Source organism: Alligator mississippiensis, chromosome 10 (genome assembly GCF_030867095.1).
Source record: "Alligator mississippiensis isolate rAllMis1 chromosome 10, rAllMis1, whole genome shotgun sequence".
Classification (NCBI taxonomy): Eukaryota; Metazoa; Chordata; order Crocodylia; family Alligatoridae; genus Alligator; species Alligator mississippiensis.
The window spans coordinates 69,958,368-69,973,465 of record NC_081833.1 but is presented as its reverse complement, the minus strand read 5'-3'; the positions used below and the strand labels follow the sequence as shown (position 1 = coordinate 69,973,465).

The window sequence follows — 15,098 nt, the reverse complement described above, 5'->3', positions numbered from 1 at the left end:
AACAGCCAAGCTGCAGCTGCCTCCTTTCCTCCTCCTGCCTTGTGAGCAAGCCTGCTGGCCCCGTCCTCCCCTGTATTTCAGAGAAAAGCCATGAACGGCTTTGATACGTGCTCAGTGCACTTTGATATCACCCCACTGATTCAACGAATCATTTTTATTGATGCGTTTTATCTTCCAAACCAGTGGTTTGCAACCTGCGGTCCCCCGGGGGGTCCACAGACTGTCACAGGGGTCTGCAAAAGATGACTACGATTAATCAAAAGTGTGTGAATACCCACACACAATTCAAAGGGGTCCGCACCTTCATTCAAAAATTTTTAGGGGACTGCAAATGAAAAAAAGGTTGAAAACAACTGTTGTAAGCCAGGGGTGTAGGTTGTAGCTGTGTTGGTCTAACCTGACGAAGGGTTTTTGAACCCGAAAGCTTGCTTAATAATTGTGTTCCAGCTATTTAAGTTGGTCTAATAAAAGATATTATTCACCCAGAGAACCTTGTCTGCCTACACTCTAAGCCAGACATTTACTTATTTACTAATACTTGTGTGTCATTAAGGGCTGTGACTCCCGGCACTTTGCAAAACTTGCTGTTGGGTCCTGGGGGTTGGGGGATCGAGCTGCATGTCTGCAGCTGCTCTGCCCTCCTTCCCCCATCAGCTCTGGTGTGGTCTTCAGAATGGGAGGGAGGGAGGGAGGGAGGGAAGGGAGTTGTCTGGGGTTTGCCCGGCCTGCACTGGGACGGGTGGATCGGAGCCCCCTCCCCACTTTCTATGCACCCACCCCACCCTCCAGCACAGGCCTGGCAAACCCTAGCAGAACTCCCTTCTCCCCCTCCCATTTTGAAGACTGCATCCGGAGCCGCCAGGCACTGAGAAGTTAGTGAAGGTGCTCTGCTTTGGAGTGCCTATATCCGAATCCTCATGTCATGAGACTGTCCCGCGATTGGGTACTTCGAAAGCACTCAGCAGCTGCGCACTTCTGTAAGGGCACGGCTGTAGAGTGCTTTTGAGGGGCTGATTGCACGACAAATGTAACTTCTGTCTGCACCCAGAGAGTCTCTTCTTTTCCAGTCTTGCATTTTTCTCAGTATTTCAAACAGTTTTGCCTTTCAGTCACTTTAAGTTCAAGTGGAACATACTGCCTAGGGAAGCAGTGGACTCTTCACCACTGGAGGTGTTCAAGAAGAGGTTCATAGATTCATAGATTCATAGATGTTAGGGCTGGAAGGGACCTCAATAGATCATCGAGTCTGACCCCCTGCATAGCCAGGAAAGCGTGCTGGGTCTAGATGACCCCAGCTAGATGCATATCCAACCTCCTCTTGAAGACCCCCAGGGTAGGGGAGAGCACCACCTCCCTTGGGAGCCCGTTCCAGACCCTGGCCACTCGAACTGTGAAGAAGTTCTTCCTAATGTCCAGTCTAAATCTGCTCTCTGCTAGCTTGTGGCCATTATTTCTTGTAACCCCCGGGGGCGCCTTGGTGAATAAATCCTCACCAATTCCCTTCTGTGCCCCCATGATGAACTTATAGGCAGCCACAAGGTCGCCTCTCAACCTTCTCTTGCGGAGGCTGAAAAGGTCCAGTTTCTCTAGTCTCTCCTCATAGGGCTTGGCCTGCAAGCCCTTAACCATACGAGTGGCCCTTCTCTGGACCCTCTCCAGGTTATCCGCATCCCTTTTGAAGTGCGGTGTCCAGAATTGCATGCAGTACTCCAACTGCGGTCTGACCAGAGCCCGATAGAGGGGAAGTATCACCTCCTTGGATCTATTCGTCATGCAGGTTGGACAGGACAGCCACTGGTTGGGGATGATCTAAGCATAGGGATGGCTTTGCTCTACTATGGGGATTTCCCAGGCTTCTGAGCAATGCTGCTTGCCCCCACCCTCCCTTTCTGCTACATGTCAGAGAGTTTTTAAGTCTCTCCCAGAGGCATTGTGTTTTGGCCGCAGCCCAGACTGGGAATGGTGACTGGGGTGTGCCAATGCTTCTGGTGGGACCGAAGCTGGAGGTTCCTGGCTAGAGGGTCTTGCCACTCAGGGTCAGACCAATTGCCATATTTGTCGTTGGGAAGGAATTTTACCCCATGCTCAGATTGGTATGGATTGGGGGAGGTTTGCCTTCCTCTGTAGTGGGGGACATGGCGACATTTCATAGAAGCAGGACATTGGCTGCTGTGGTTCCCCTGCTTTACCCGTGGCAGGTTAGGGTGTGTTAGGTCTGTGTTGTGTCAGGATTGACTGTAGTCTTTAATGTAGAGTTTAGATTATGGATTGTGTAGGGTGGTTTGGATAGGGATGATCCTGCCTCAGGCAGGGGGCTGGACTAGATGACCTCTGGAGGTCCTCTCCAGCCTGACTTCTCTACGATTCTCTGAATTATTTAATTTGTTAAAATACACTCATGAGAGTTGTTAAATACTCTGAAAAATAAATGGCCATGAAGTGTTCATCTTGTTCACTACTTGCATGGGAAACCCAAAGGGAAAGGTGGAAGAAGCTCTGATTTAGCAAGCGCTCTTTTCTTTGAAGCAGTCTCACTATGCTGTGAACTGTTGGACTTTTTTTCTGGAGATGCTTTCAGGAGATATGAAGGCGATGTGGCCATTTGGGGTTGTTAAAGATCCTGCAGGACTTTGCACAACAAGGGTGTATCTGAACTTCTCCCTTCTGGTAATTTGGTTGCCTAACTTCTCTTCTTGCCTTACCATTTTGTAATATTACTGCTCATGGCTGAACTCCCCAAGACCTGCATGTTGGGCCTTAACTGTCAGTGACACTGCACAGAGCAAGCCACTCTCCTTCATTCCCTACTGTTGGTTGATTATCACTCACAACTCTGGCCCATCCTTTATTCAGGGGGCAGTGAAGACTTAAGCCAATAAAAGTCATGGAAAATTAGTGCTTCCAAAGAGAGCAAAAAACCAAAGATAAATACAAACAGCCCTCAGTCAACCAGGTCATAGCAATGTGAGATGCTAACAGACACTTACTGAAACAAAATCCTCTTAGTGGCAAAGCTGCCAAGGCAATATGCCTTAAAAATCCTTAGCCCTTTACTTATCTTCAGGTGGAACCTCAGATGGAGCTTCATTTAGAGGGAGCAAAAAGGGCATTACCAGTATGGACATGCAGATGTGGGAGTTACAATAGCAGAACAAAACACTTGGGATGGAGTGCCATTCTACCTCTTGCAGAAGAACATCAGATTCAGATTAAATAGTGCACAGCACACAGGACACATGAGCTAAGTCTACAAAAAGACTTAGGTGCCTAGGTCCCACATTGCTACATCCTCTGGTTCCTGTTCCCCTATTACCCTGCCCCCACTGAATCCACTTCCTGTCTACTTCCAGTCCAGCTCATGTACAGTGCCTTTTATCATGCAACCCTCCGCCCCAATACTGTTTTTGCTCAACATGGGGTCACTGCTAGCACAGGAGATATAGTTTCCATTTTTTAACTTCTTGTTGTCAGGACCCGACAGTGGGCTAAGGTTGCGATAGCAGAGAAAGTCCTCAGATCTAGGCTACAGCACGCTCTGGAGGGAATTTAGAGAGACTGCGACTGGTAAAATACAAGTTTGTCTGAGCACAACCTCAATTTTTCAAAGACGTCAACTTACCAGAGGTGCAGCAAAACACATAGCCTTTATTACATTTAAAAACCTTACTCCATAGCATGGGGCTGTTAAAGAAAAGGGCATCAAAATGTTTGTGCCAGCTGTATACCAGATTAATTTTGTTTTGGCTGAAACTTTGGCCGGGGGGGTGGGGGAGGCGGGAGGGAAAGGTGTATGGAAATCAGCTTGAGAGACACCCTGATGTGGAAAACAGGACTGACAAAGTTGTAAGCTACTGAAAATAGGGTTGGATAATGGGAAGTGTCAGGTAATTTTAGCCTGAACAGGCAGTTCTTGCAGTCTTGACTAGAATAAACATGTACACACAGATATGCAATTTCTTCGAAGTGTGCAAGCTGTATTGCACATACAGAAGCTGCACAATTACATCCTGCTATAGACACATTAGTCTGAGTCTGTAAGCATCCATAAAGCTATGCCAACCCTGACTTGCTCATGAACAGAACGGTTAGGTTTGAAAGTCTAATGTTGTTTGCCTGGAGACGTTCAGTCTGTATTACTGTCTGAAGGATGTTATGAAGGTCACCTACTGTTGAAAGTGTGGGGTTGTTTTTTTTTACATGATGTATTTAGGATGTGAACCAGGGCACTCTTCTAGTGACAGTGTCAGCCAGCTCATTATGAAATCATTAGACTAGATCTTGACATTCTCCCCCCCACATCCCCAAGAGAAATATTCAGTACCTTTTTTTATTGGAAAACAGCAGCTTAACAGACAATCAGTTTGAAAAAGGCTCGACTGAAAGAGGCCACTTGCAAAATTCTGAAAATGGTTTGTTAAGTTGTAGAGTCTATTTTCATCTGTTGTGTTCACTAGGATTCCCAAGAGAACAGACATGTATCCAGTGCTGTGCCACTTTTCATTGGCATTAAAGTAACAATTAAAACCAAAACCTTCTCATTAGTCCTCTTCTTGCATTATCTATTAGAGCATTCTCTTTAAAACCTGTTTTACTCTATTGCTATATTACTGTGTAAATAAGAGGAGCGGAAGTACCTGGATTACTAGTAGGTCTCAGGGGGCTTTAACGTGCCTGTTCTACTGAGCATTAAAGCGTCAGGGCAGAAACAGCACTAATATACTAATGTGCAGTAGAATTAGTCAACTGAGCATTAAGCATCACTGAAAAGGTGTTCACTTTTGCTCCAATGCATTAAGGCAGCCTAATGTGCCTTTATGTAGTATCTCATATTAGAGGTACAAAACTTAATGCTCAGAGGCAAAAGCGCATTAATGAATGTATAGATGCACCTGGGGAGTTCCAGAATTGTAGATGAAACTGGGAGGAAAGTGAGACAGGGATGCCCCTATGCCGGTGTCTAAGAACTCTGTCTAGTAGTAGGGCCAACCTTTTTGGCAAGTGTGCCACGCATGCCACTCCAATACCTTTCCCCTGCTTAATCTGTTGTTTTGCTTGCTTCTCCGTGCCCCATGCTCCCTGCCCAATCCGGTGCTCTGCTTTCTAATCCATGCCCTGTCTGTCCCCACATTCCTTGCTCCTTCCCCAGCCTGCTGTGTGCCACACAGGGGCTGCCTGTGTCAGCTGTGAGACATGTATTGCAGGTTGGTCACCCCTGATCAACATGATAGACTTCACCTCTACACATTTCTAAAAATCACTAAACTAGTGTACGTTGAAGCTGTCATCAAATTAGTAAAAACCCTGAATATCCAATTCAAGGACTGCTATGTCCATCCTCCTCATCGCACGACATCCTGATCTCACCACTTCATGCAGTCCTATTGATCAACAGATACAGGCTGCATGAGTCATACTGCTGTAGTGAGGACACGTGATCTTAAATGTAGAAGAGTAAGTTTCCCCCGATAGGAGGGATACTATCCTCTAAACAGAGATGAGACAGATTATTTTTAAAGGATCCAAATAAGCCAAGAAGCTTTAGAATCGTCTTTTCTTGTTAGAGTTGACCTCAGCTTATGTCATGTTGAATTTAACCTACTGCTTCTCATAATGCAGCCTGCACAGTTCAATTAAGCACCAACCAACCATCTTTGTTGCTCTAAGTGATCAGCTTCAGAGTTCAGAAGAGATAAATAAAAATACAATGTTCGTCAAGGGGCCAACAGAGAAAAGAAAAACTGAGAACAAAAAGACTAGGCCCGGTCTCGTGTATCTTTATTCATGCAAGCAGCTCCACTGATTTCACAAGTGCCGTTTGCCTGAGGAAGGACCAACTTGCTTGAAAAAGTGTTAACAGCAGTGAGATCTTTACTACAAACAGGTGCAGCGCAGGTTTCCACGCAGACGGAGGGAGAACAGCCAGCCCGGCTTTCCGCCTGCTCGGAGCACACCCTGAACACGGGCTTCGCACCTGCGAGTGTCTGCGCCGTCCTGCCGGCCGTCTTCCGGGAACCGGCCTTACCTCCCCATCTTCAGACCACAGAACAGCAGGCCCACCCGATGTGCCAGGCCTGCTGCAAATTAACCACCCCCTGCGTCACACCAATGCCGTCCCCTCGCCTGACCTGCTGCTCTGCCTTCCGCTCCATGCTCCCTGCCCGTTCTGCTGCTCCGCTTCCCGCTCCGTTCCAACCGCTGCTTTCTGCTCCCTGCCTGATCCACAGCTCTGCTTTCTGCTCCCTGCCTGACCTGACCCATTCCACTGCCCTACTTTCTCCTCCCTGCCTGATGCACTGCTCTGCTTTCTGCTCCGAGCCCCACTCCACTGGTCCCCTCCCCAATCTCTTGCTTTTGCTTTCTGCGCCCGATCTGCGACCCTACTTTCCGCTTCTCCTACCCCCCGTTCTCCTGGCCCCGCCCCGCGCTCTTAGCCCCACCCAGCCCCGCCCCATTTGTGTCGCGTGCGCACGCCGATCGCGCGTCACTTCCGCTGCTTGCCCCGCCCCTGGCGGCGGCCCGTTGCCCGGGTGACGGGCGAGGCCGCCCGGGGCGGAGGCCGGGCCGGGCCGGGCCGGGCCATGGCGGCGCGCTGCGGCGGCGAGCGCGAGCGGGGCCACGTGCGGGCGCTGCTGGCCGACAGCGAGCGGCGGCGGCTGCAGGACGCGGCGGGCTGGGAGCGGGGGCTCGTTGCCGGCTGGGCCGCGGCGGTGAGTGGCCCTGGGGGCCGGGATCGGGTCCCCCCCCCCCACACACACACATATGTTGTATTCATGGTGTCAACGACATGGACATGCTGTCATGTCCTGCGCCACGCAGTGGGGAACCAGCTACGACAACGTCTCGCATGTAATGTCCCGACATTTCATGTTGAGCACCGTTGTGGCGGGTTCGTATGCTGCTGCTTTCGTGTGGCGGGCCGAAGCGGCGTTGTAGCTGCACCGTGGAGCCTTAACCTGACCCGTGCTGGGGGGGGGGGGGCAGAGTTAAGGCTGTACAATGCAGCTTCAAAGATCCCCCCACCCTGTGCACACCACTTTTAAGATCCTGGGCAGACAACATGGTCAGAGGACTTTTATCCCAGATCCCACAACTGCAGATCCTGAACTTGTGGCGTGGCAGATGGCGTGGTTTTTGGGATTGGGGTAACGTTTTTCAAATCCCATTGCATTACCATCTGGCCTGGACGGCCCCTGGCAGCAAAGGAAAGATAACATTTAAGTAAGTGGATCAAGGATGCTAATTAAGGGGAAAACGTTTCGGAGATGCTGGTTATGATTTCGGATGAGATGTCTTGTTCTAGCTGCAGAGAGGGGAGAACAAGAGGAAAGAAAGGACGACAAACCCTTCACTGAACACTTTGGGTAGCAGAATGAAACATCAAGATCAATCTGTACAAAAGAACCGAAATCTACTAATCAGAAATTAGCTTTTACAATAGAAGGAAGTGGCAGGTGCTCCTCTGAAGCCGTTAAGAATAAAAAGCTTTGGAGAGCTGGTCATTTGCCATTTTTGTTTTCAGGACTGATCATTTTCCCTTACGTTTCCAGCTTTGGTAAAGGAGCTCTGCAGTTACCATTTCTACATTTGGCACTACTAGTGTAAGGGGGGGAGGGAGGGGAAGCAGGTGGTGACTGGGGCAGCAGCCCTGGGTGCTGCATTTGCAGGGGGGCAAGGGCACAAAAATAGCCACAGCCCCAGCAGCGGCCGATCGCACTGTCACAATCAGCGTGGTGGCCACCTGAGCTGCGCCAGGCACACGGCTTTCACGTGGCACTGCACTATGGCACAGGTCTATGTAATACCAAAAACATCTTAAAAACCTCAAGATATTTTCTCTCCTACAGTAACAGTAACAGCTGAACCAAACTGTACTAATAATAGATAATTAGAAGATATTATAGGGGTTTGTGCCTTGCCATTATACAGTGATTTAGAAGCTTCTAAGACAACCATGGTCAATTATTTCTATACATTTTAAAATTGAAAGGCAAATATATTCAAGATTCCTAGTATTAAATTGCTAGATTTTCTCAGTAGTGCAGTCTTCTAACTGGTGTCAACAGCTGCTTGTAGGATAGACCTTTCCAAGTAGAAAAACCTGTTTTCATAGTTAAAAACCACTAGTCGACCAGGTTTCACAGATATTGGAACGAAACACTTTATAGCACAGTAAGGATACAAAATAATCTTTGCCGTACAGAACGTGTGTTCTTTTCAGTTGTGTTTGTTTTTGATTACTTGATTTCAGTAGACACGTGCAGCCTAGGTTCTTACAAAAGTGAGTTGTTGCGTACAAAATTTATGCACCTCTGAATTAGTCTAAGTTGCAACTCTCTACCCTGCCTTATTCATGACTAACCACATCTTTGATATAATTGAGACCTAAATATTTTAAGTCTTTAAAGTGCATCTTTTTGAGTTTATTCTCTCTCCATCTTTTCAGGATTTTAAACCTTAAGTTTTACTATAGCAATTTTTTCCCATTGGTTTCCAGATAAAGCATACATAGACTTAACTATAAGAAGTTGCCAGTCTGCACCCCAATAGAAATAGCAAACTGACTACTTGAAAAATAAATACATTGATAATTATAGGAATAAAAGGCTTATATAGGCAGTATTGTGAGAATGGGACCTTTATTTCTTCCAGAGGATTCAGGTGGACATAGGAGGGAAAAAAAAAGGCATTTAACTGGGATTCATTTATGTTCAGAAATATATTCCTATATGCTTGGGTTTTAGTTCTGGCACAGAATTTTGTATTTAACATTCATTTTTAATAACCACCCCACAGTTCTTAGATTTATAATATAGAGGGAATTTATTCAGGTACAAAATACTGACATGAACACATGGGACGCGGGGATCAGATTTCTGTTAGACACCAAGCGCAGGGCTTCGCCATTGCCCATGGAACAATTCCTTGTGACCAGTTATTGCTAGCTTCTATTATGATGATTTAGTAGCATTTAACTGTATATCAGTACTTTATTTTCCCTCATTCCTTTCCAGTCATTGTTTTTTTTTTTAATGTTTTCCCTTAATAAATGTGGGGAAATCGTTCCCTTTCTTGTGTTCTGGACTGTGCAACAAAGTAGCTTAACTTTTCTCTTTTCCCAGACTGGTTGCATAATCACTTATTTCTGGCTGTATTCTGTCCTTTTTTTGTCTTAAGTTTACACCTTTGGTGTATAGTTATTCTTTCAATAGTGGTACGAGTCCGTGTAAGTTGTATAAAATTCACTGTGGAGATGTAGGTTGCTGGTATAAAGTTCTGTAGAGAAATCTGTTGCACTTAGTCACTTGCCAAATGGGGTTATTACCTTTAAGCATCATTCAATACCAGGTGAGCAAATGCTCTTCTAGATCTACAAGAGATCTACATCCAAGTAGATTTTACTTGGCTTTGATTTACTTGGTCAGCAGAGTCCATAATTATTTTATTTTATTTTTTTTTAGTGGAGGCAATGCCTTCCATTTTAAAGTGGTGTTTTAATTATTTCTCTTAGTTATATAAACTGGTATAGTTCAGTTTTCTTTTATACCCTTGGTTGGAGGAGTTAAGGAAAGGTGATACAACCCAAATCAAATCCACAGCAGAGGGAGAGGACTTCTCCCTTTTAGAGATAACATAATTTGATTTGTTATTATCTTAGGTTTATTTGCTGTCAGGCTTTCAGAATCAGCCTCTAGGTAGACTACCATTGCAAGCAAGACAGTCATGAAAACCTAGCCAGTTTAAGACTTCTTGGAGTACACCTTAAATGGGACTTCCAAAACCACAAAATAACCTGTTTTTTTTGTTCTACTGTAAAAACTTGAATAGCATGAGTGGTGTTAGATACAAGCAATGATTCATACATCTTTCATTTCCTTTTTTGTGAAGTATCTAACTAAGTTAGACTTAATGTACTTCTCTGTTGCCAGGTGCAAGGCTGGGGTAAAGCTGCTCCATTTGCCTGCCTTCAGCTGCAAAAGAAAGTCAAGAAATCCAGGGCAAGTGAAGCTGTCAACAACAATTGCCTGATTTGCTTAGATATGATGCAAACTGCTGAAAAAAGTTTGGTCCTAGAAACCAAGCCTGCAAAAGAACAATCAAAACCTAACAGCAAGTTCAGTACATGTACTACAGAGGAGACTGTGTCAGAAAAGGAAGAGGTTCCAGTCCATTCAAGTGAGGCCATCTGCGGTCCTATCACAGATGGTATTAAGAGAGAAATTTGTAATGGCAAGTTTCACTCCCCTCAGGCCTTCCAGGGTGAAAAGAAAAGTTTGCCAATAAAGGAATTCAGCATATGGCACCTAGAAACATTGAAACATAAAGATAGGAAAAGCAATGAGCCTAGCGTGCCTGACACTGATAACGCCGAGTCTTTGTTAAAGCCATCGCTAGTTTTGCCACCAGTGAAAGATGCTACTCCCAAGAATAACCCAGATGCTTCTTTAAAGAAGAATAAAGCAGTCTTCTCCCAGACAAAAATGCTCTATGGTACTTCAGAAGAGACTTCTTCTGAGGGTCATGAATCTCAAACAGAGCAAAGGAGGGAAAAAGAAATCGATGTTGTGAGCACAACAGTGAAGGAGAAAATGAAAATGAATGAATCATCCTTTGTCCCAAGCCTGCCAAAGGCCTCCTTTCTGCAAGGGGACCCTGAGCTTTTGCACTGGCATTGTGCTCTTTTGCCAGATAAAAAGACAGCAACCACCTCTAATTCTGTCACTTTAAAAAAAAACTGTAATCTTGCCAGCATGCAGTACACAAAACAGGAGACAGTCAGGAGCCCTTTCACCAGCAACATCAGAAGCAGAAATCCCGAGGCCAAGCAAGGAAGTGAATCAAAGATACAGGAGCTCTCACTGCTTTCTGGACTGTTGCCCTCCTTAACGGTCAGCCACGTTACACTAACTGCACTGTCTTCTAAACTGACCTAACGTTTTTTATATTGTAATTCCATGCCTTTTTTTTTTCTTTTTGTATTTGTTGGGCTCATTGTATGAGAAAAAAATTGAAGATACACACTAAATTCTGCTTCTGAGCACAACTATTTGTGAATTTTGTAGGTGTTATTGGTGTGTCAGTTTATAACACTATCCTTTACTTTCAAATAGATTTACTTTTCAGTTAACAGGTTAAAGATCTGTCTGACTGTATACTGTGCAGTATGATACCTGCAGAAGACTCCTTTGTTCTGGAGGTGGCTGAAATGCAGCTTCCTAATTTGGATGCAGCCCTTGTGTGGTATGATCTTGGGTGGAATTTTGGTAGCTGATCCAGCTGAGCACCTAAGCTTAACTTCAAGTACATTCCTAAGGCCATGTCTAGGAAGCAAGACGTTTAAGAGTGGTTTTAATTTAAGCACAGGATTAAGTTCTGTTGAGTTCCATAGGCCTGAAGCATTTGTACAAGCACTTTGCTGAACTGGAGCTGAAAAAAATGCATTAGAAATAGTCCTCAACTGACCTGGAGAACAGCAGCTTTACTATAGTGCCATGACCAAGTGATCAGTTATTTACCACTTTTTGTTTTCATTTGGTTTTAAGTATGATTTAAGATTTTCTCCTTGTTTCTTTGCTTCCCTCCACATTTGACTAGCATGTAACCCTTGATTTTTTTTTAGTGAACAGGGATTTTTAGATAAAGTTTTGTCTGTCTGTTAAGTGAACAGTGTTTTAGTTTGATTTTAATTTGCTGCTATAATTTAAAGTAACTTTGCATTCACAAAGTATGGCAGTTTAGATTAAATGCTTTTTCACATGCACATTACCACATGTTCCTCAGTCTACAAATCAGATTTTGTGCCATGTAATTTTCTCCCTATTTTGATGCATTTGATACTATCTTGAAAGCAATAGGATAAAAATAATACCATTCAAAATTCTGAATAGAAAGCGTTTTATTTTTATGCCAAAGACTAGGATCAGCAACTACTAGATTTAAGAAGGTCTAGCTATTGACTGGTACTGTCACATTTATTTAATTCTTTTACTCCCAAACCAGTTTACAAATATCTTCATAGTAACCATTTAATGCAGAGGTTTCCAACCATCAGGCCATGAAGGGTTGGCTGCCGGGCTGTGGCATGCATCCCTCACTCGGACCCCCGTCTGTCCACCTGGGTGAGCAGCTTCCATTACTGGCAGCCACGTGCAGGGTTAAAACCGGGCGGTAGGGCAGCCCCGGGAGGGAAATGGCCAGCTCCGTCCCATTCCCGCTGCCGTAGCTGCACCTAGCAAGGCGCTGCTCACGCAGCAGGTGCTCGAGCCTGCACCAGGGCAGGCCGGGCAGGACCCCCACCCCAACCCTGCCCATGGCTGGGAGCGGGGCCATGCAGGTGGGGAAAATGCCCGTGAGGCGGCTCTGCTGCTTGCTCCTAAGGAAGGTAGTAGAGCCCCTTCTTCCCAGACAGCCCCAGCTGAGTCCCCGCAGGCCACCGCCTGTGTAGCCCCCTCCCCTGCAGTCTCGGTACCTACGGCTGCGGTGCCCCAACCCACACCCGGGTACAAGTTTAAATATTTACAAATTTACATATTTAAATAATTTGCAGGTTTAAATATGCAAAGTTAAATTGTTTCTATACCCGGTCCACCAAGTTCTTTGAGTGAGTTTGCTGGTCCGTAATATAAAAAAAGTTGGGAACCACTGATCTAATACAGCTTAAATACTTCACTCACCTTTATAGCCAGAGAAGAGTAAATGGTTTCAGAAACTCTTAGTAAAAAAAGATTTTTTTTTTTTTTTATTGCGACATGAAGAAAGCCATCACTGCTTTGTAATATGGTTAGGCCTTCAGTTTGACCTCTCAGATCTACAAGATAGCACTTGAAACAATAAAGCATTGTTAGTTCGGAGAGAAGAGTGCCACCTACTGAAAGCCCATATTTTTAATCCCTACTTTGGAGAATTCACTGTACTAAATTTCGGTGCTAAGCACTCAGCTCTACCCTGAGATTATTTTCTTTCTCTAGTTAAGTTTTAGTCCAGTGATTATGGTAAATAAACAGCACTGTTTGAAAACTTGGAGCAGTGACTGGAGGCAAATTGCATCCCTTGGTATAGATAAATAGAGAATGTAGAATTCTGCGGATAATATTTTTGTACGAGTTCGGGATGGAGTAGTGAGATCACCCCCAAATAATTGAGAAGGAAAGCGTCACGACTGATTCAAATCTTGCAAACCTTACTGGGAAAAAAAAATCCATAGTCATGTCTGCTTACAGAATTTGTAAGCTATTTCACTAGGGCTTGCACGTGAATAATGATGATGGAATTTGTTTCATCTTTCCAGTAAAATTTTAATGAATTGTGGGAAGCCTTTAAGTGATTTTATATAGCAGTTAGTATCAGGTATTCCACTGTGTCCGCTTATTACTGAGTGTGGAAATCTGAGAGCAGTTGTGAGAGACATTTACATATAAGCCCAGACAGATGCGTGAAAGTGAGCGCTGCTTTACCTACCTTCTGTTCTGTGAAATAATGGCTATTACAGCATGTCGTTGCATAGAATAACCAAGTACTTTGAATTCTAAGGTTGGTTTACAAATGCTGTAATTTGAATCAGGAATATGACTGTTTCTCTACGTGGTGCCCATGATATTAGAGTAGGAAGAGGAGAAAAGAGTTATTTATAAAGAAATCTGACTGTAAGTTACCTCTCCTGTTGCAGAGTTGACTGCAGCATTCAGCATTTTGCTCATTTAAAAGCCCTTGTTGCCTTTGAAAGTCTCAACTAGTGACCAGCTGAGGTCAGTGGCTCCATTTTATCTTAGTAGTTTCTAGGAATCAAGGCAGTGGAAAGTCAACAAGTCTGTCATAACAGTTTCATAGGCATGATTATATCTTGACAGCATAGAGACCTTGGCAAAGTCTGTTTTCTTTTCCCCAGTGCTCATGCTAGAATTGTCCTTAGATCCTTCCAGGTTTGCACTGTTATCCTACATCTTTACTTGCTCGGTGATTTAGAAACTTCCTAGATGGGAAGACAAAATGTGATCTGCCTTATTTTTATGGTTCTAATTAAAGCTTTAGGATGAAACTCACCACCGATGTATACCATAGGCCACTGTGTAAACGAGGAGATGCATTTTACTACAGAACAAGGTATCTACGTGACCACGAATCTATCAGGGGACAGTCTGTCTAGGGATCATCAGCTGTGAGCTGGACCTGGCTGCCTGCATGCATGCAGGGGGCTGATCTGAAGTGGCTGCTTTAAAGTGGTGACTTCAAGAAACCCTCCTGCTCTGTGCCCTTGCCAACTTTTTGTTTCTGATTGGTGTTCACCATGGTTTTCAGTGGCACCTCTTAAGCAGAGGAGGGCAGAGAGATTGGCAATCCACACCTCTGAAAGGTTGATGACCCCTGATCTAGGATGTTTCCGAAGCAGTGCTGCAGAGGGAAGTTGTCTCTCTCCTAGTCTCCAACATGATGTTTTACTTTTAAAACAAAACAAAACAAACCCTGTTCCGAGGCAAGAAGTAGAAATTAATTAAGATCAAATAAAATCCTTCACAAACAACAAACAGTACAAAAGGTGAAACAGTTCAAACATATCTGCTTCTAGTCCTCACACAATACTTTATTTGCTGTTCACTAGCTAGCAATATTGAAACATATGTACAAGACAGATGTAAATACTAACATTTCCAAGTTTGGAAAGGAAGGACGTTGTTTATTGTTCAGACAAAAGAAAATACCACGCCTCAGTGAGAATACTGAACAGTGACCTACTGTATTATTTATCAACTAAGAGGAAGCAAACCCAAACATCTATGTTCACTAGAGTAATTAAATAAAGTAGCATTCACTGGATGTCAAGACACAACATAGGGTAAACAATTTGACATTATAGGAAAGTTTGAGGGTAGAGTAAAAAAATTGAGGTTTGGTTCCAAGTTTTATGGGTGTATTAACAAGTTACTCTTAAAGATATGTTTTAAAAGAGCCAAATGTCTCAGTTTTTCTTTGTACTTTGTTTTCACTATATGAGGACTCATTACTTTTCTAGGTCTAACTTGGTTAGGATTTAGGAACAAAAGAATTTCATTGGGCATGTTAACAGCAGCTTTAGTAAAATGCAAGTAATATTAATGAATACAAGT

At 44.4% G+C, this 15,098-nt stretch overlaps 1 protein-coding gene across 1 annotated transcript; it reads left to right on the top strand.

Annotated features, from left to right (window-relative positions):
- Positions 1-6,535: 6,535 nt before the first annotated feature.
- Positions 6,536-11,662, top strand: C10H16orf46 (chromosome 10 C16orf46 homolog). The gene is made up of 2 exons (XM_019488254.2): positions 6,536-6,707; positions 9,927-11,662. The coding sequence occupies exons 1-2, from the start codon at positions 6,579-6,581 to the stop codon at positions 10,929-10,931; spliced, it is 1,134 nt and encodes a 377-aa protein (XP_019343799.2). The 5' UTR covers positions 6,536-6,578; the 3' UTR covers positions 10,932-11,662.
- Positions 11,663-15,098: the final 3,436 nt, after the last annotated feature.